This window comes from Patella vulgata, chromosome 4 (assembly GCF_932274485.2).
Source record: "Patella vulgata chromosome 4, xgPatVulg1.2, whole genome shotgun sequence".
Classification (NCBI taxonomy): domain Eukaryota; kingdom Metazoa; phylum Mollusca; class Gastropoda; family Patellidae; genus Patella; species Patella vulgata.
Window position 1 is genome coordinate 52,839,204 of NC_065882.2, and position 21,198 is coordinate 52,860,401.

At 34.1% G+C, this 21,198-nt stretch overlaps 1 protein-coding gene across 1 annotated transcript; it reads left to right on the forward strand.

Annotated features, from left to right (window-relative positions):
• Positions 1–815: 815 nt before the first annotated feature.
• On the forward strand, positions 816–20,980 carry LOC126818205 (neuronal acetylcholine receptor subunit alpha-6). The gene is made up of 5 exons (XM_050545473.2): positions 816–1,616; positions 16,043–16,087; positions 16,941–17,050; positions 17,687–18,222; positions 18,794–20,980. Exons 1-5 carry the CDS (start codon positions 1,392–1,394, stop codon positions 19,414–19,416), a joined length of 1,539 nt encoding a protein of 512 aa, XP_050401430.1. The 5' UTR covers positions 816–1,391; the 3' UTR covers positions 19,417–20,980.
• The last annotated feature ends 218 nt before the right edge of the window (positions 20,981–21,198 follow it).

Here is a 21,198-nt window from a genome sequence, read left to right on the forward strand (position 1 = left end):
CATAGAAATAATCTATATCTCGGGCAGATGCCCAGATGCCACACTACTAAAATTTCTCATATAAAACTGCTGAAAACATCCATCGGTTGATCAGAACGGTTGATCAATCATTTGTTTAAAAGTGCTATAAATAAAGTAGTGCTAGCTCAAACTATTATTTTATATCAATACTTTCTATTAAACCATAGTCCACTTTCAGTTTAATGTAAAGATGGTGTTGTCCAGCCCGTCGTTAGGAAATTCATATTGTTAAACAAGGGGACACATACTCGCAAAATATTGGGACGGGGGAGGGTGGGATACAACTGCCACAGGTTCCCACGAGTTGTTCGTTATACATCAAATATACATTAAGCTTCATAAAAAATGGACGTGCTTGTACGAAACTGAGAGCAGTATGGTTATTTTTTATTTGTCTAAGGGAAATACAGATGGTGGTGTGAAATCATAAGTTGTCAGTGTAAACTTTAAATGGTCATAAAGTAAGACTTTATTCGGTTATTGCGAAATAATACACACTCCTCCAAATGAAATTTAGATGGTAAATTTGCATATCATACAATCATGTGTAAGTCAAATCAACACAACTACGCATGCCAATCAAATGAACACATTGTCCGGTCTATTAGGCATTTCTTTATTGAAATAGGTGAAAAAAAAGTACATGTATATTATGTCGAATCGAATTCTTCATACAAACCGTTGTATACGCAGTACAACATAATGTACCATTTGTATTGGTATACTTACTCTGAAATGAAATTCCAACCAGTGTATTTGTGTAGCTGAGGCGACAATACCAGTATTATTGACCAGGCACGAGAAAGAACCCGTCTTTAATACATATACCTGTCATAGCTCTGCACTGTATGGTAACAAACTGTTTCCCTAATAAGATAGTATATCGGACATTAATTCCCCTCGCGGGATTTATAGTGTCTTGAACAAGCTTGTCATTTTGATTGCGACAGAGTCATAAATATTATTGATGATAGAATTGGCTGTTTTGAACTCATATTTTACACAGATAGAGAAGAAGTCTGCCGTAATTCTATAATCTAAAATTAATAGACAATTTTGACTGTTTTCTGAATGGATTCTTCCATTTAAATATTCATTTCTACGTTTAGCACTAAGCATAAGAAATCGTTTTCACCATTTAGCTTATGGATAACTCATTGGATACTATTGGAACATAGGTTCATTGGAGCTGAATCATTTTACACGTCAACAGAACATAACGCCTTAAACGCAGACATCTACCAAAGCGATCTGCAGAATGATTGAAGAAGATAAATGAGTGATAAATCGTTCATTAGGGAATATCCTTTTAGTTTGTGTGAATTTTCATTTCTATGTCCTTCATTAGTAACTGTGCCTAAATCAATACGATGGAAACGGATGTATATCATAGTTCCAAATGTTTGTTAGTTTTGCTGATTATATGTCATTTGTGGTGGTGCAGTTTGGCATCGGATACTTCAGTATTACCAGACGAACAACGATTGTCACGGAAATTGTTCTATAATTATGATACGAGCGTTCGCCCCGTATTCAACTCCTCACATAGTGTGATCGTTACATTCAACTATAATTTAATTCAAGTCATGGACATGGTAAGATCCTTATTATGTTTCCATTAAAAATATTAATAACCCTATTAAAGATATTTTACTTTTTATAGTTCTCTATAACATTAAATATTGCTTATATTATATAGTTTTCCCCATCTAGTCGCTATTGTCGGTTTCTTGGCCTCAATTTTACATAATATTATTTTCTATTATTATATAACATTCTTAGTAATATTTAGTAATAAATATAGCATTGATTAAAACATTATTTTTTATATCATAACTAGCAATTCTATACATAGTTTTGTTAATTTATGATGTCATATCCTTCAATAATATTTGCTACGTTACAACGGTGACCTCGAGGTTCTGTGTTCGATCTCAATGTTCCTTGTGATTTTCCGGTGTGGTTTCCCACTGTGAATGGTCCAGAACAGGTATTCTGGCAAGATATCGCGCCTACTCGTTTGGATAGGACGTAACAGAACCCATGACAATTTGAATTCAATTATTGTTCGTGCAAAATGTCCCTATAAGCTCACTGCATGACGTATACCCGTTTCACGATTAATTTATTATAACTAATATTTGTTGTCATTCCGTCAAGTCGTTGGTCTTTATTTACTGAATATTTTACGCATCAACTTAATCAAATAATTATTACTAGCCTAATTTTGGTATGATTTGGCACCACTTTGATAACACAGTAATTAGCACTATAATTGAATATTCGTTTATTTGGATCCTGTAATATATAATCAAATGACTCTATTAAAAAGTTTATTGAAGATTTCAAATCATTCTATTATTATTTTTTTTTAATAATATCTATGGGAAATTCAGACGTTGCGCAATCGATGTTCAAAATTGTACCCTCCTTTGATAGTAAATCCATTTAATTGATAATTGTACTGATTTATGTCCTGCATGGGCAACTCATTTTTTTTTTTTTTTTTTATTGATCTCGAAAATACATGTATTTTAGCCATATTCTATTTTCGTATGACAATAAACGTATTATTTATAAGGAGAAGTAATAATAGAACCGCTGCGCTTTTTAAATTATAGCAGAATCATGTTTGTCGACTTCACAGCAAAGAAAACGCGTTAGCCAAGCGTTAAACTTGACGAAACAAAATGTTGTTTTATGTTGGGTTAAAGGGACATTAAAGGGAGTATTACGAAGAGTATTGTCCACGTGACATTTCACTATTGATTTTAGGATCTGCAGTACAGTAAAAAAAAAATAGCCATATATTATGTACTTATCCTGTAAATTCGGTTTCAAAATATTTACTTGCTTCCTGTACACAAATCTTGTTCATGAAACCCGAAGGGATTAGTCAGGGCGATTTGGTAATGCCCCGCTAACAATCAGAAAGATGGACTGGAGCTGGTGGAAGATAATTTTTCAATAAATGTCTGTGTGAATTAGCTTCGTATACAGTAGCTTTGTATATAAGGATGTATATTGTTTTGAGGTGTATGTGAATGAAAAATTAATTATCAAATTATTGTGGATAACGCCCCAGAGAGGTGTGACGTGTGATTTTTAAGGCGTAATCTTTAATCACAGAATTCAACATCCTAAAATTTCAAACAAATATAATATCTTCCCTGAAGGCAATAAGGTACATGTCTCAATAGGTAATCGTAATAATATAAAATTGTCCTGTCATTTTGTTACGTTACAATTAAAGGGAAGCTGCATCCGGTTTATGTAATATGAAACAATTATATGATCACAATCGTAAGCCATAAATTTGTAGCAACCACTTGTCTGCAAGGAATACTGTGTACAAGAAAGTAGACTGTTTTTGTAAATATTTCTTTAGTTATTCGCGGGTGCCCACTGGTTGAGAAGTTATCATTTTACACTTTCCAGATGGCGACATCTAATTAATCTCAAATGTTTACAGATTATCATTAAAAGTTAGGGATTGAACTGAATGAAATAGGTTGAAGTTACATGGAATTCAAGTAATGCCTCTTTTTAGAGATTAATTTTACTGATGTTAAAATGAGACACTTTATAATAATAAATACTTCAGAACTTTTTAAACATTATATTTTTATAAAGCGGAAATATGTATATGCGAATTTGTTCTCTCAATTTTACAATACGGTAATGTAAGACTGCCCATAACTGGGACATTCTATTTATTCAATTAACAAATCAGATCATTATTAATCAATCTAATCAACACGAGTAACATAACTACACATTGATTTTTTCTGTATTTCAATACGCGACAACCGTTAAGTCAATACCAACATCTGAGATTTAGGCCATTGAAGCCATTAAACGAGCCATCAACGTTTAATAATTAACATCATTGCAAAGTTATTAATATAATTTATCTAGATGAAATTTATTTCTGGATGTGCCTATTTTAAGAAGCATGTATAATAACGATATATTAAAATGGTGTCGTTTTAGTAAAATTCGAGAACGGATACATAGATATATGTGTATGTATTTACTGTTAGCCTTATGCTGTCATTTAAAGCGATACTTTCTAATATAGATACACATTCTATATCAGAGATACGCCATTCTATATCAGAGATACACCATTCTATATCAGAGATACATGCCCATAATTCGTATTAAGATTCTATATCATATTCGTTCTAATTAAAGTACTTTAATATATACATATAAATGCGATGTATAAATTCTTTTAGAGATACACGCATTCTATTAGAGATACATGTATATGCATTTTAATGGAGATAGATGTGCATATATATTCTGATTTAGACATACATTGTAATATAGACGCAAAGATAAATGAATCTTGCTGAGAAAATGAATCCTAAAATGACTACTGCTTTTGCTTATTATGGGACATTAAAATCTAATGTCTATACAGGCAAAGATAGTGTTGAGACATACAACCATCATGACGTGTTGCACTTTAAGCCAAAAACAAAATTAAGATTAGTAAGCAAGCTGACACACGCTTACTCTTTGCAAACAAAAATTTAATTGGTGTTTTCCCCGTCAGTAATCGAAACAGCACATCTGATCAAACCGATCCAATTCTTTTATTTTGACATAAATCAATGTGATTCAACTCCTTTAAGTTGCAAGAGTATGTGGGTGTCTATATTATAATCAGTAAACCAATTTGCCGCAGAATGAAGTTGCCAGCATTGAAGATAACACTTTTTAAAATCACGTTTACTTTTTTATATATCTAAAATCCATTAATCTCGACAGACGCTTATCAACACACACGTTTTTTTTATGAGATTAAAATTACTTCAAGGTTAAGAGATACAGTCTATCACTGCAATGGAAACTGTTTCAACTAGACCTGAAGAGGCAAAATAAACGAATTCATATCAGTAGCTCTTTGAAAGGGACGCATGTTCCAAACGTAATTGAGCGTTTCTTGTTTCTTCCGTTTGCTGGCTCAACCAAATATTAACGACAAAATTTGAAGCTGTTGTCCATTGATTAACCCGTCTGTGGCTTATTTTAAGAAATTGATCTATTTTTATAGACACATTCTATAACGGTAAATTTTAAAGACTTGGATACAATTTTGAATCGAACAATATTAGGCTTCGACATGTTATATAATGTATCAGTGTGCAGTGTACAACTTCCGGTTATATCCAGTTCTGTTCATAGTAATAAATTTGTCATTGGCTTTTCGCTTCTCCTCAGATAAGCTTAAGCAAAATGATTCCCATGGGAACATTGAACATAGTATTTATTTTAACGATTTATCTCCTTACTACAAATCATAAGTTTCAGACGCTCTGGTATCAAATCTGTATTTAATGTATAAAGCTGACGTTCACTTTAAAGATGCTGATTTCATACATAAAAAATAGTTCTTTATTTTGGTAATGACTAGACGTAACAAAAACAACAATACGTATTATTTAGTTAACTAAATTTGATGTGTTGGTCTGTTTTACGAAATGGATATCCATTTATATTTAAAATTTTAGGTCCATATAAATATAGCCATTGCTGGGTTATACTGATTTTGTGTTCAACAGTCTTCGGTTTAAGCCAAAAAATCAAACTAAAATTAGGAAACAAACCGTTTTCCGCTTAACATTAAACAACATTTTAACCGTACAGAACTCGTCCCATCACCTATCAAAGTAAACCTTTATTTCTGTGGGGGGTTTTTTCAAATATTATACGTATAGTTCCTTTAAGGCACACTTGAAAAGAAATGGAACCCACTAATGGAATTAACTTCCATATAATATCCACGACAGTATCAATTGAAATATAACCATACCTTACCAGGTTACTCATGAGAGATTCTTTAAAATATGCATAATATTGTAATGTACATTATTTATTCTGACACTGTTATGTCGCCAATACTGTTCCAACTTAAAAGGTGAGCTTGTGTTTAAAAATTAGTAGGGTCGCCTGTCTAAACTCTCCACCCCCACCACTTCGCAATTAAATTATTGAAATAAAATATTCGATATCTGGAATTGATATAATTTACTGTTAATAAAGTATCAGCACATAAAAATGTCGACATAACTTTTAAGAGATAACGTATTCAAAGACGTGTATAAGTGGTGTCATTCCTTTAAGCTATATCGCGCTATTCTGAAAATCGACGATAACTAACAGTTTGCTTAGAGCCATCGTTTACTAAGATATAAAAAGGTGACCATTAACAATGTCTAAAAATCAAATAATCTGAAACTCTTTTCGAGTTTTCTGTTTGTAGCTGTAAGGATTGGTACACTTCGATTTTCCTCGTGCTTCAAAGAAGTGAAAACAAACGTAAATGCTATGGAAAAAAATGGGGTCAATGCATCGTATTATTCATTATTAATTAGTCGACGCAGTGGAATGAATTCAGTCCCTCAGTTGTTGCTCTCATCTTTTTTAGAGAAGCATTTGAGCTTTGAGATCTTGGAAAATTGTTTTTAAAAAAGAAGATATTTTTTGTTTTGATATGACATCAGAACAATTTTGTATGAAAAAGCCAAGTCAAAATATGCCAGACAAGGTTTGAACTTCCAATTTACGAAATTTGTAGTGCTCTGTAGGGTTTCCAAGAACTCAAAGTTGGTCAGTGTTTATAAATTATATTTTTTAAACATTAAAATCATTGAAATGAGTTAGATGTGCTCTTAAATAACAACGTTTTGGTTAGTATCGCGTCTATTTGGTCGTTATCTGTCTTGGATGTAATGTCCAAAGTGTAATCAGCCCTATTTCAATGCTGTTCGATAAATCATGAACACCCAATAAGCAATGGGTGTTTACAAGCTTGTTAATCAAGTTATTCGTCTACGCAGTGGAGAAATTAAGAAACCAAAGTTGAAAGTCGACGACCGGTAAACATATAATATGTGTCTTTATAACACAGTTTTGGCATCATGCTCCATATAATTGACTGCCAGACGACTTAATTAATCTATATAGGTCTAAGATGTGATCTTTACATGTGAGATCCAGATGCTATTTGAGCTTTAAAATCTGAGAAATGAAAGTCATGGCATTAATGTTCTCTACCTCTATGGCGCTGGTAAAACATTCTATTAAAAGGACACTGAATACGAATGTGCAATATCAACAATTAGCCTCTACGCATTGATCTTCCATTTTTTTTTTTCGGTCCTCCGGTTTCCTCCCACTGCTAAAGACCCCTACGTGCAAGCGAATTATTGAAATAAAATTAAACCATATGTTAGTCCCGAAATGACCTAGTTTGTGTCGAGTGGACGTTAAACCCCATTTCTCTCTCTCTCTCTCTCCATTTTTTTTTCGAAATCATGTTTTCTTCCCTGCTAGGCCATTGAAATATGATATAAGAGTAGACCATAGCGCCGTTGTCATATAGTACACTGTATGGCGCATGTCCGTCTTCGTTAGCCCAGTCGGAGATGAACAGTAGGACGTTAGACCCCATTTCATTTCTGTAGTTAAATTGCTGTCAAAGTTACTTTTTATAGAAAGAAATACATTCGATATTCAATTAGGTTTTCTTTACAGACTTCATTCTTAAACATTACTCTTAATTTCCTTAACCTTCGAAACATTTTCTCGGTGAAGGGTAGATTATATGTTTCCTGAATTGACGTCATGCAGCTTTCCACCACAATTTTTCATCCAGCTATTTTATAACGGATAATTCAGATAGAAATTAGTTTCGCTACAAACAAATCTGAACTTTGCAAATCGGATAAATGAAATGGATACATTGTGTTTTAGGAAAGTATTTATGATATCACCTATTCATGTGTATCAAATATGAATATTCTGTTGCTATTTTTTATTATTATTATTTTAGATTGTTTTAGTAAATTTATTAATATTTCAATGAATGAATTCCAGGAAACTAATTCTACATAATAGATAGCAGATACACTTTGACCAACTAACAATCGTCTTAGTACCAATAATAAAAAAACCACCATCTCTTCCTCCATGTTATTCAAAATAACTGATGAATGATATAATAAATAGAAAAGAATGGGACGGAATCCACGATTTGTGATACTAATCTGTTTAATGAATAAACATTATTTCAAGCTAACAAAACATAATGTTTTTATAACAGAACATTGATAGAATGGTAATCTATCCTTGACATTGTAAAATCTTTCCATTACAGAAGTCGGATGAGATACTGATATTTATGAGTGTAATCTAAAATCTTACGCTTTAAGCTATATCGACTATTCTGAAAATCGAAGATGTACAGTTTGCTTAGAGCTATCATTTACTAACTTATAAAAAGGTGACCATTAACAATTGGGGGGGGGGGGTACCCAAGAGAGAGAGAGAGAGAGAGAGAGAGAGAGAGAGAGAGATGGGGTTTAACACTCGACACCAACTAGGTCATTTCGGGACTAACATATGGTTCAATTTTTGCTTGCATGTAGGGGTCTTTAGCAGTGGAGGAAAACCGGGGGACCCATAGAAAACCCACGGGGTTGGACGGGCGACACTACTTCTTGTCACGTACAAACGAGGAATCGAAACCACGCCACTTGACTCAATGACAGATCTTATGATACAATGCGCAAGCGTTAACTGTTCGGTGACTCATCCCACAACAACCGCTTTTAGAGAGACACATCAAGCCAGATAGTTCACTTATCTCAAAAGTCAGAAATATGTACAATTTCCATAAAAAGTCTTTGTTATTATTTATTTAAGTACATTGACTCAATGACAGATCTTATGATACAATGCGCAAGCGTTAACTGTTCGGTGACTCATCCCACAACAACCGCTTTTAGAGAGACACATCAAGCCAGATAGTTCACTTATCTCAAAAGTCAGAAATATGTACAATTTCCATAAAAAGTCTTTGTTATTATTTATTTAAGTACACGCGTGAGTTAAAAAGAGATCGGGGAATTACTATTATTCTTCTGTTTAAGATACATAATATATGGCGATATGAAATCAGTAGAAACATATGTAACCTTTAAATCGCAGTAACGTAAGTTGGAATTTATTGAATTAATTGAATGATTTCTGAATCTAATTCTTCTCTTCTTTTTTTTTAAAGAGTTCTTTATTTTGTAAATGATCTCAAAATCAATATTTAGCCATTACTCTGTCAATTTTTGAAATCATTACAACGCGGTAGCCAAACGCCAGATGTCACATAAATGTCCCGATAATTTTCAGTTTTGAGACTTATGCATAAAGAGTCTACACTTAAAAGAAACACACGTCTACATATCTGAATTCCCATATTGACATTTTAAAAGGTCGTGTTGTCCTCGTCTAAAATCAACCGAGATTATCAATACCGAGAAAACAAGATGTTACGCGGGTAATTATTATATCTGAGACCATGATAAGACCACGATTACAAGTACAGCTTTGACAATTCATTACCACATTGATTTTCTACAATTTGCTGTATTTGTGAGAATCGGGTTATTTCCTAGGCGTAAAGTGTGCTAGTAATGAGAGAAATCATCTGATAGTAAAATGTTGTTTACACGACATTCGCTAAAACATTTATCAGAGATAAAATCATCAGAACAATCACAATATGTTGACATATTACCAAATTAATATTGTGGTATCTATCGCGCTTTTGATCCCTATACGCTTCCATAAATCCAGGATGCATAACTTGAAAAAGCTAAAATCACCATGGGCGTGAATAGGAACATTCTTTATCATTTGAGTTTCTTTTCATTTTAAATGAGTCCTGGCTATTTTGAATGGCATTTATTTTCATGGCCATTTATGCTGATATTGATAGCGATGTCAACTTCCGATAAAAAGTTGTATTAGCTAGTATATAAAGAGTAAGAAATATTCCAGACAAAAAGCAAATATAGACTTTCGGACCATACACAATACAGAGTCGAAAAGGCAAATCGGTCAGTCCTAATGGAATGTTATGACGATTTATGTTACTTTCTATTGATTTCATACCGACATCTTTCTTCTCTCTGGTAATTTCCGACGTTTGGTCGATATCTCATTGTTATCCACGAACATTGAGGTCAATAATGACATCCTATCTATGTTGGTTTTTTAATTGACGAGATTGCGATCTGAAAATACTTTTTGTTTTGATTGTCTAAATCACTCTACAAAGAACGCTTTAAATCCATATTTTTGTTAAATTATTTCAGGAAAATAGTTATAACGGCAGTATATTGCTTTGAAGCTTTTGTGCTGCATTATTTTGGACCAAATTCCAAAATTGTATATAATAAAGACGTGTACCACATGTGTGAACCTGGGAAGATATTTGTTGGACATGGCTGAGCAAATATTATTAATTATTTTCATATTTATATTCATTAGAAGCCAGACAACATCTTATAAAAAGTAAAAAGTGAGTCACAACCCCTCTGTGTATTTATCGTCGCTGTGATAATGACTAATATAAATTGTCGTTAAGGTAAAGTCTGCCCCAAGACGTATATCACCAACATCCGTTTGAACAGCGTTTTTTATTGTTTTCTGGCTTCGAAATGGCTGTCACTGGCCTGGAATCAGACTGGTTTAGCAAGATACTAATCCTACCAATGACATTAGAGTCAATTTAAGGATTTAAAGGAAAGAAAAGCCATCAACATCATCGTGTGAGCCTTTACCTCACATTATTTACTGTTACAGGTTTCTACGCAGCTTAAAACCAACAACAGCACTATAGACAAAATATATCTGTTTGCTTCCGTTTTGGTGTTATTTGAGCAAAACATACAAATTTAGTCTTAACATCGGAATGATTTAATAAATAAAATAGGATCCTTTAATGATATCTGTAAAATCGGAACAATTTATGTCATTAATGGAACTGATAATAGCATTTCTTACATACGAAAACACCTGCGATCGAAATTTGTCCAATGTGTCTCACTCTTTCCATGGTATAGCTCTTTTCTGGATTTTTCAACTTCGGAGGTTCAAGCTACATTTCTTCTGTGATAAGTATAATGTTGTTTGTTGTGCAACACTGTCTATTAATTCATTGTTCAAAAGTTTATTTATATGCCTTTCTTAGCGGTCATCTATCATTATTTCTAAAGTTTTGGCTGACATGACATATGGTCTCGTGGTATTGTTTTGGACACAACGCTCAACACACAAGCTGTAGCGAGATCTGGTATACGTATTCGGAAACATAAATATAACTTATACTATGTATAATGTATAATGTATGTGTGGTGTTTCGGAGTCGGGGATAAAATCCGTTTGAAAATTCTCAGAACTCCCGGTACTGAAACCCGACATATTGTTTGACTGGTCATTAAATTTGTCATAAAGATTGCTGAAGAGAAAGGGACCGGACTGTACGGATTCAACTAAAATATATCTGTGATATCCTACATCTATAAGGAATTTGTCATTACAAACTGATATAATTCAATATTTTACAAAACACGAGAAAATAAATTATAAAGTGAAATACAAAAGAATGGACTATAATAATACACAAGTGAAATACACAATGAGTTAAAATAATGAAGCGAAATACACAAAAAATGAGCTAAAATTAAAAGTGAAATACACAAAAAAATGAACTAAAATAAAGTGAACTACACAAAAAATGAACTAAAATAATAAAGTAAAACGCCAAGAGAATGAACTACAATTATAAAGTGAAATACAATGAATGAATGAATGAATTTGAATGAACGAATGGACGTAGTTTAACTTTTTGCTTTTCTGCAGAAATACAATGAAACGGAACCTGCACAAGTTAATTATATCTGTTCAAGTACCGTCTGAGAGAGTTATCTATACGATGACTTCTGGGCTTAAGATGTTTAAATTATAGATTTTTCTTTTCTGTGTCTTTAAGTCCATATTTGATGACAATGCCGTCTGTTAAACGCCAGTTAGTTCAATATCTCGCCAGTTTAGATGACTCAAGAACGTCATAAAGACGTCAATTCTGAAGAAAGAAGATTAAGACGCGTTTATGAAAATCTCAATGATAAGAGAAAAACAAACAATGGTGATCTAGTATTGATTTAACGAAGATAGAAAAATTTCCCACTCGCATTAATTTGTCTGCAATATATGCCGGTATTACGCGTAAAAGTATACTTTATAGAACGTCTCTAATTTTGATCCGTTTAAATGGACAATGAGACATTTAAAAAAAAATCGGTTAAAACCTGAGATACTGTAAGATGAATACTCAAAATTAGGTCGAATGGATGATTAAATAAGCCCAGATGACATTGATATGAAGATATATTCACAGCTTAGTTAATTGTAACAGCCAAATTAAATATGAATAGATGATCGCTCGTTCGTTTCTAGAGTTTTACGTCCACTTCCACCCAAGGTGATATCGTAGACAAGGAATAGATGAAATTAATGTTCGAATTTATTTAGGAATCAATCCACTCGAATCAATCAAGTACAGCCACTGTATTATGATTATCAATCAGGGTGTAGTGAGTTAATCTGGTTGACAGTGTCAGTGTAATTTCAAGTCTTATCATCTACAAGTACAATTTACAAACTCAAATGACAAATTGCAATAACTTTATAAAATATGTGCGGATGGCGTTGATGTTCGAACCTAATTCAAAATCCATTTATTAGAGATAAAAGTATTGGGATTTAAATAACCAGCAGATTGCAATAGGTAAATAAAATAGCCAGATGCTGTTATAATGAAAGTGTATTCTAAGTTATATCAAATCCATTCATTAGAATTAAGTAAAAATATTCCGTCAACTCATCAATCAATCAGATTGCAGTAGGCTAATAAAATAGTTCCATATTGGGCGGTATATTCTATGTATTAACGACGATGTAAACATTTTATATCATAAAACATAATTATTATTTAAATTCATTTGGCTCGTTAACTTGAAGATTCCAGGTTCGATTCCAATGTTGGCTGGGAAAGTTTCTCGGGATTTTCCGGCGTGGTTTACCTTGTCTGTCGTGTAGGACTGAGGGTCTGGGGGAATAGCATCTATTCGTTAGGATGAGACGAAAAACCAAGGTCTCGTGTACACATTGATGTGCCCGTAAAACAATCATTGACAGTTCGAATTCGAAATAAGAGTAGGCCGTACCGCCAGTATGCCCGTGTGCAAAAATTCCCTCATAGCACAATGTATGGCGTATGCCCGTCTTCATTAGCCCGAGTTGGGCAGAAAAGTAGGATGTTAAACTCCAGTTCATTTTAGTATTTTCGACAAATCCAACGCTCTGTCTCCTGACAGCTGCTGCTTACGATTATATAATTAAGGCTGTGGATGACAGGACGAGATATAATTAGAATTAATGGAACAGGAAGATAGACGATGTGCATAGAAGTTATTAACAACGTCTATACAAGGCGTGTGTTGTTAATTATTTTCATGTATTTTATATGTAGATACCAAAGAGTAAATTATAGTACATGATACAGTAGTTTATATTGAGACATTTTGTTTAGCGAGTCAGTAATAGGTTCAAAAACTAAGAGATGGATAGAGAAGAAGCTAAATAAAAAGCGATTTTTCGTAACATCAAGGGCCATAATTCAGAAAGGTACGACCATGAGATATGTGCGAATATCGACAGGAACCAAGATCTTTGGGTTATAAACATGCATTTCAAGTTTCATTAAAATCGGATCAAAATTGTGACCTCTAGAGGGTCCACTACCTTGATATACCAGATGTTTACACTATTTGCGTAGAGGGGCGGCCATTTTGTCTGGCAGTTTTCGTCCGATTTTCACGAAATTCGAACTCAAATCATGGTGTAACGGTGATATATTTGAACGTTTTTGTAAATCGGATAATAATTGTGATCTCTAGATGGACCACAAGCTAAAAACGCGATTTTTCGTACAGTCAAGGACCATAATCCAGGAAGGTACGATCCGAAATGCGCAAATATCGAAAGGAACCAAGATCTTTGGGTTATAAACACGTATTTCAAGTTTCATCAAAATCGGGCCAAAATTGTGAGCTCTAGAGGACCCACAACCTTGATATACCATATTTTTACACGTTTGCTTTCGAGGGGCGGCCATTTTGTCCAGCAGTTTTGGTCCCATTTTCACGAACTCAACCGTCATTAAGGTGTAACGGTGATATATTCAAACGGTTTTCTAAATCGGAATAAAATTGTGACCTCCATAGGGTCCACAAGCTAAAAAAAATGTGATTTTTCGTACAATCAGGGGCCATAATTCAGGAAGTTACGGTTCGATATGCGCGAATGTCGAAATGAACCAAGTTCTTTGGGTTATAAACTTACATTTCAAATGTCAACAAAATCAGATAAAAATTCAGGAAGTTACAGTCCGATATGCGCGAATATCGAAAGGAACCAAGATCTTTGGGTTATAAACTTACATGTCAAATTTCAACAAAATCAGATAAAAATTGTGACCTCCTGGGGCCGTAATCCATGAAGTTACGGTCCGATACATGCCAATATCGAAAGGAACCGAGATTTTATGGAGAAAAACCTATATTTCAAGTTTCGTTGAAATAGCATAAAACTTGTGACCTGTAGAGTGTCCACAAACAATTGTGGACGGACGGACGGGCGGACGGACGTCCAGAAGGACAGGGGCGACGACACATGAAAATGTTGGCGTATAAAAAGTCTTGTGACTGCTGCAAAATTCGTCCAGCTCCTTCCGTTATCTTTAAAACCTCATTGCCAGAAAAGACAAATGGTATGATCCTTAACCTAAGCTTTTAAGACAAAATCCTTAATATAAACGTACGTATAGAAAATGCGGTCTAAGTACAGTAGAATCTGTGCGAACAGCCACTCCTAAATAGCGACATCTCCTGTAAGCGGTCACGATAAATTCCCCCCGTAGAAATTCTACGGGAAAGGAAACATTCGAATGGGCATTGCAATATATATCTGCTTGGGCGACATAAATTGGTAGGATCGCCAAACTATTTAAAAAGAATTAGCTTATAGATAAAACAGTAGCATTTTATATGGCTTGCGTTTTCCTTCAATAGGAAATCGATATCTAAGTCATTTCAAACAAAATCTAAAGTAGAAAAGAAATAATCATGTCATCGAACCATTGCTCGCTCGAAGATGGCGTTTAGTGGTTTATGCTAAGTTGGCCATCATCACGCTAGGGGTATCCATTTTTCACTCTTGGCAGTAACATCAAATTCCACTTTCGGGTGATATCGGAGTATTTGCGAGGAAACAGCAGGACAACACGCTACCATTTTCCAGAAAGAGAGCACAATGACTAGATTAGTCTCGGCGCTTCCTTTCTTCGGGTTGTCATTATTAGCCCACTTAGCGCAGAAATGTAGGACGTTAATCACGAGGATGTCATTCATTCCTATTCTCGGGTAAATAGCCTAATTCCTCTGCGACCGAATCTAAGTCTGCAGAGCTACAAAATTAGCATTTCCCATAATCACCGTGCGTTTGCTGGGCCAGTTGGGTAGAACAGCGGAGTTGACTTCCAAGCATTACCGAACGATCTCTATACAGACATGTATTTACGCCGATGATGGAGTATAATACATCCGAAACATAAATCGGAATATAATGTTAAGACTCTTCTGGCCCAGAGCGCTGTACATAAATTGGCGGCTATTATACCAATCCGCAGCTTTCTGGAAGTCGTGATGAAACGATATTTTTTCTGTTCTGTGGTCTATAAAATAATTCTTATCATTTTACCGTAATAAAGATGCAATGGTAATAACATTGCAATTCAGGTCTGCTTTATTGAAATATGTGCTCAAATAATAGTTATCGTTTGTACCAAACCGTTCGCTTCAATGATAAACGCTATAATATCTCTTTGGGAAATGTTAAGTCGTAAAATCTCGACACGAATATCGGCTTTTATTCCGGTTTTTGTAACATCAAGCACATGTATAAAAGTGAGTTTCAGAATATGGCATTTGTCACCACAAACGTGTGATCAAGCAACCATGTTACGTATCAAAAATCCAGACGCGGATCAATCTGTCTGTTTTCTGATGCAAATCCTCACTTTATCTTGTTTTTTGGTTTGTTTCAGGATGAGAAAAACCAAGTCCTGACATTAAATGCCTGGCTGGAGTGGGTAAGGTCATTTCCTAAATTCAATTCAATACTTCCTCTAATCGATAATCAATTATTTCTAGATCTAAGAATCATTTGTTTTATCACAAACTGTCTATTTAAAGTCCACGATATACAGCACCCCGTCGTTTATTTGCATACAAACGAATTCAAACATTTTAACGTCGAAGTCCCGTCTGAGCTAACAATACATACGAGGTCCAAATACTTTTTGGTCTATTCTATTGCTTTTCACCGAGATTCCATCTTAACTAAGATTCAAAGCTTTGTTGCCTTGATACTATTTTCATTTTTACTGATAAAATTAAGAACTCAAGATCAGAATAGAAATGATCTGGAGCAATGAGTCTTTAAATTAATCATTTAAACATTTAAATGGAAGACGTTTGTTAACAGATTTTATAAATTAAACGCAAGGAAATGCATGCAGAACAGTCGTCACTGCGTTATAGCAATGACATTCTAATTTGTTCATGGTATTTTTTCTTTGGCGTTGTCGTGAGCATTTTATTAGAACAACGAGAAAGGTGATCACCACAAGAACACAGAACAAAAAAATGCAAACCCAATGACAGTGACATGAAAATATATAATGAGCTATTTTATTAAGTGACAAAATCAGCCCAGGTGTAACGTAAGATGAATACATAACTACCATCTTGGTTAACCACCTGCATTTCAATTACTTGCTGTTTCCGACACAAACTGAATGTGACCGGAAAATATGTGTAACGACATATTATTTTTCTGCAGCCTTGTTTAATCTTAAGTGGAAAATGTAACCTTTATTCTTAATATGTAAAGTGGCCACGTTTGGTTGGTTATTAATTAATACATGAAATGTATATTATCAGCAATGGATAGATGAAAGAATGACATGGAATCCACAAGATTTTAATGGATTAGAAGTGTTCCGAGTTCCTGCTTCTAAACTGTGGTTGCCAGACATACTCTTATATAACAAGTAAGTTATTTAAAGTGGGGGTTTTTCCGGGTCCTCAGGTTTTCTCCCACTGCTAAAGACCATACTCGCAAGCGAATTATTGAAATAAAATTAAACCATATGTTAGTCCCGAAATGACCTAGTTTGTGTCGAGTGGACGTTAAACTCCATTTCTCTCTCTCTCTCTCTCTCTCTCTCTTCATCTCTTCATTTGCCCCAGATAAATAGGACGTTAAACTCCGTCTCATTGATTCGACCACACTATCGTTTTTGTCGTTTTAGTGATGGACAAAATAGATGGGAAACCTGATTGGACAAAATAGACGGGGAACCTGACAATTAATACATTACTCCAGTAAAACACCATTTATATATAATTTCGAACGGCAGAATCTGCACCACAATTCTCGGAGATTCGGTCACAGAGGTGTAAATAAAAGAGAGCATATTCGATCTGGCGCTCTCTCCTCTGATGACCAACTATAAATACATCAATCGAGCATATTCTCCTTAAAATACGTTTACATATTGTCTTAGGTATTATTATAATATTACACTGATAAGCCAGTTTGTATTTAGAATTATGTTTGCCCTGTATGATCGAAGTTACTATATTTATTTTAAACACAAAAACATTTTGAATATGTTTCTTTTCAGTGCAGACGACTACACTTCCGGTTTTATGAAATGCAACGTCATGATTTTGAGCAATGGCCTTGTTCTGTGGTCACCGCCTGCCAGATTGAGGAGTTCGTGCCACATAGATATCACATATTTCCCTTTCGACAGCCAAGTATGTTCTCAGAAATTTGGTTCTTGGACTTACGACAAGGCTCAGGTTGATTTGCGAAATAAGTCAAACGTATTGGAAGTCAGTAACTACATCACTAATGGTGAATGGACGCTGTATAAGTATACATTAGTCCGTAATGAAGTTAAATATCCAATCGGCGACTCTGTATTTCCGGATGTTACCATATATATTACTATTTATAGACGTATTTTATACTATGTTCTCAATATTTTACTGCCGTGTTTCTGGTTAAACATTTTAAGTGTTTTAACGTTTTGTTTACCACCGGATGCTGGTGAAAAGTTGACTTTGAGTATAACAGTACTTCTGTCTTATTCTGTGTTCATGTTGTTGGTCGCTGATACGATGCCTCCAACTTCAGAATCTGTACCACTCATAGGTAAATTGATATTTTCTTTAAGTAGCCATTATTGCATCATTATGGATTTTAAATTATGGTTGTAACATACTTTAGCAATAGTCAATCGACCTTCCCCGGAACTGTGTTTATTCGTTCATATAGGGCGGAAAATTTGGTAGTACACACAAAAGATCTCTCGGCAGTTAGAAATTCAATAAGTCTACTAGTACGCAGAAAATTTCATTGCACCCGTAACAATATACGATGTATTATTCTCAAAACGACGAAAGCTTTATAAGAACTGTTCACACGGCGCTGAGAAGGAGCCTATGTCTAGTCGTTAGAATGATACAGAAAACCGAGGTCCAGTTTGTAGAGACATTGGGAAATACGTAGAAAAAGTCTTCCTTCCGATCATTGAACATGACGTAGTCATATAAAATAAATCTCAAGTAACGTAAGGGTTCTGTTAAACCATATTCCATTCTGTTAAACCATATTCCATTCCTTTCGTTTCACAACTTATAACAACAAATTAAGCAGTGAAGGCATATGGTAATTAATAATTATCCTTTTCAATATTATATATTTTGTATTTATATATTTTCAGAAGTCTATTTAACCATGTCCATGGCCATGTCGTCAGTCTCGGTCATCATGACTGTCTTGGTACTAAAATTACATCACAGTCCACCAAATCCCACTGAAGTGCCTAACTGGGTTCGATTTCTAATATTGGGTGTTTTAGCAAAAATCATCCAGTGTAAATGTTCTCCCAGAAAGGACAAAAAGAAATCAAACCCCCGATCTGCGATTAATTCCAATAAGTACAAGGAACCAGAAGTGACGTCAAATCTGATCCCGGAACCAACGCCATATTCTAGGAACTCGTTTTCGTCTGATGCATCTAGAGCAGACGATTATACAAGTAATGTGGATTCCAGAATAAATCGACGAAGTACTTCGAATCAGGAATCGTCATCAGAATATCGGGCTCACCTTTATGAACGGTCAGCTTATGGTATGGAAGAGCTTCTGAAATACCTAAAACTCATCGTAAAGAAAACAGATAAAGAAGCCGAGGAGGAAGATTTAACAGATGAATGGAAACAAGTTGCCTTAATAGTAGATCGAACCATGTTTTATACTTTTCTTTTTATAACGCTGTTTTCCACTTTAGTTATATTAGTACTTGTTCCCGCCGCCTCTTATGTAAAAAGTGGTGGTAAATAGTTTGTGGTATTTCCTTTGTATTATAGGAATGATATACATTAGGATTGTCCCCGTAACCTTTGCACAATATAAAGAACCGAAGGTAAAATATATAATGTAGCTTGCTGTAACTTATGCATAGCTAGTATATCAATTCAGTATCATGTACAGTTTATGAAATGAAATGGGGTTTCACGACTTACTGGTTTGCTCCGACTGGGCAGTTTATAAGTGCTCTGTAGAACAAATTTACTGCTATGGATGCGAAAGAAACTTTCAAAAAAAAATTTATTATTTTTTTTTAGGACGTTTAAAATAATCGAACTCTTGATAAATCTCTACGAGCTATATTTTCATTCTAACTTTAAAGAATTGTAATTTACCCAGAAGCGCACCCGATCTTGTTCCACTTTAAGTTGTACTAAAATTAAGTATTATGATTTACCCCGAGCGATACCTGAAGAATCAGGCCAGGATTTTAAAAAATATAAAGTTGCTAAATTAACCAGCAGTAGAAACTTTATACACTCTCAATTAATCTTTTGGGATCTACTTTAAGAAGAAGACATTTGGCAAATCGGTCGTTTTTAATCTAAATTTCTTACGTTGTAATTCGGAGACATAATACATTGTAACTGTATTAATTCGAGGTCTAGCATTTAGTCTATCAGACACCTAATTCAAGACAGAGACAGTTCAGTAGTTTACGATTAAATGAAGAAATCAGGGGTTTATTTCTTCTATCCCTTCTACAGACACATAATGTCATTTAAAGTAATTTAAAACTTGATAATATTGATTTTTTATCTCACCAATAACCAATAACAATAAACGTAAAAATCTGGTAGACAATTTATATCAAAATTAAAATCACCATACGTTGTTTATTTGGTCGTTATAGTTTAATTGAAAAGGGTAAAACTAATTTTGAAATCTGAACTGAACGGATTGAAATGATTAATATAATATGGTGTTTTTGATTGTGTTTACCTTTATCAAATTTCCCCGTGTAATAAAGGTAATGTTTGTATAGTATTACATACATTACCTTTAAATATTATTTCAGCATCTGCCATTTATACTTACCTATATATACAATATAGATTTATAATAATTTAACAATTTGGCGGTATATATTATATTTTAAATAAATGATTTGGAACATAGAAGTCAGGTGTTTAAAACTTGTATTAGTGTTTTAACTATATTGAGTTTCCTGATTTTTATGTTTTTATATCTTAATTGTGTATGGCTGGCCGATTCGTTTGGTCTTTAAGCGGTCCTATTAGAAAGCGCCCTAGCCATTCTGGATGTTTTTAAGCTATTTCTGTATATTTTGCCGTCTGGTGTCCGTAATTAATCCCATTGTTATCAGCTAATACGCTGTGAAATTTCAGACAGAACCTCGAAAGACTTTACATAGAATAATGCTTACTAACATAATTATTATTTACCCTATTTTGTACATCATTATGGCATATGTTTATAGCGCTATCCATCGTTGATAGTGATATTATTTAGTTGCAAACTTTTTTATAACGATCGCTGAAAATAAAGTGATGAATAAATGAAATAACAATACGAAGCTCATCTTCAGTTCTGTTCGAATGCTAACTCAAGTAAGAACAAAGGTTTCTGACCTCAGATAGGTACTGGAGTCGGTTCACTAGAATGTTGCGACGCGGTTGAAATATGACAGCCCGCACAATCCAACAAATATATTTATGTCTCCTAACACTTAATGCAGGTATGTATCTCCTAGGCCAGTTAAGATTATTTACATGTAGGGCTACTTGATTCACA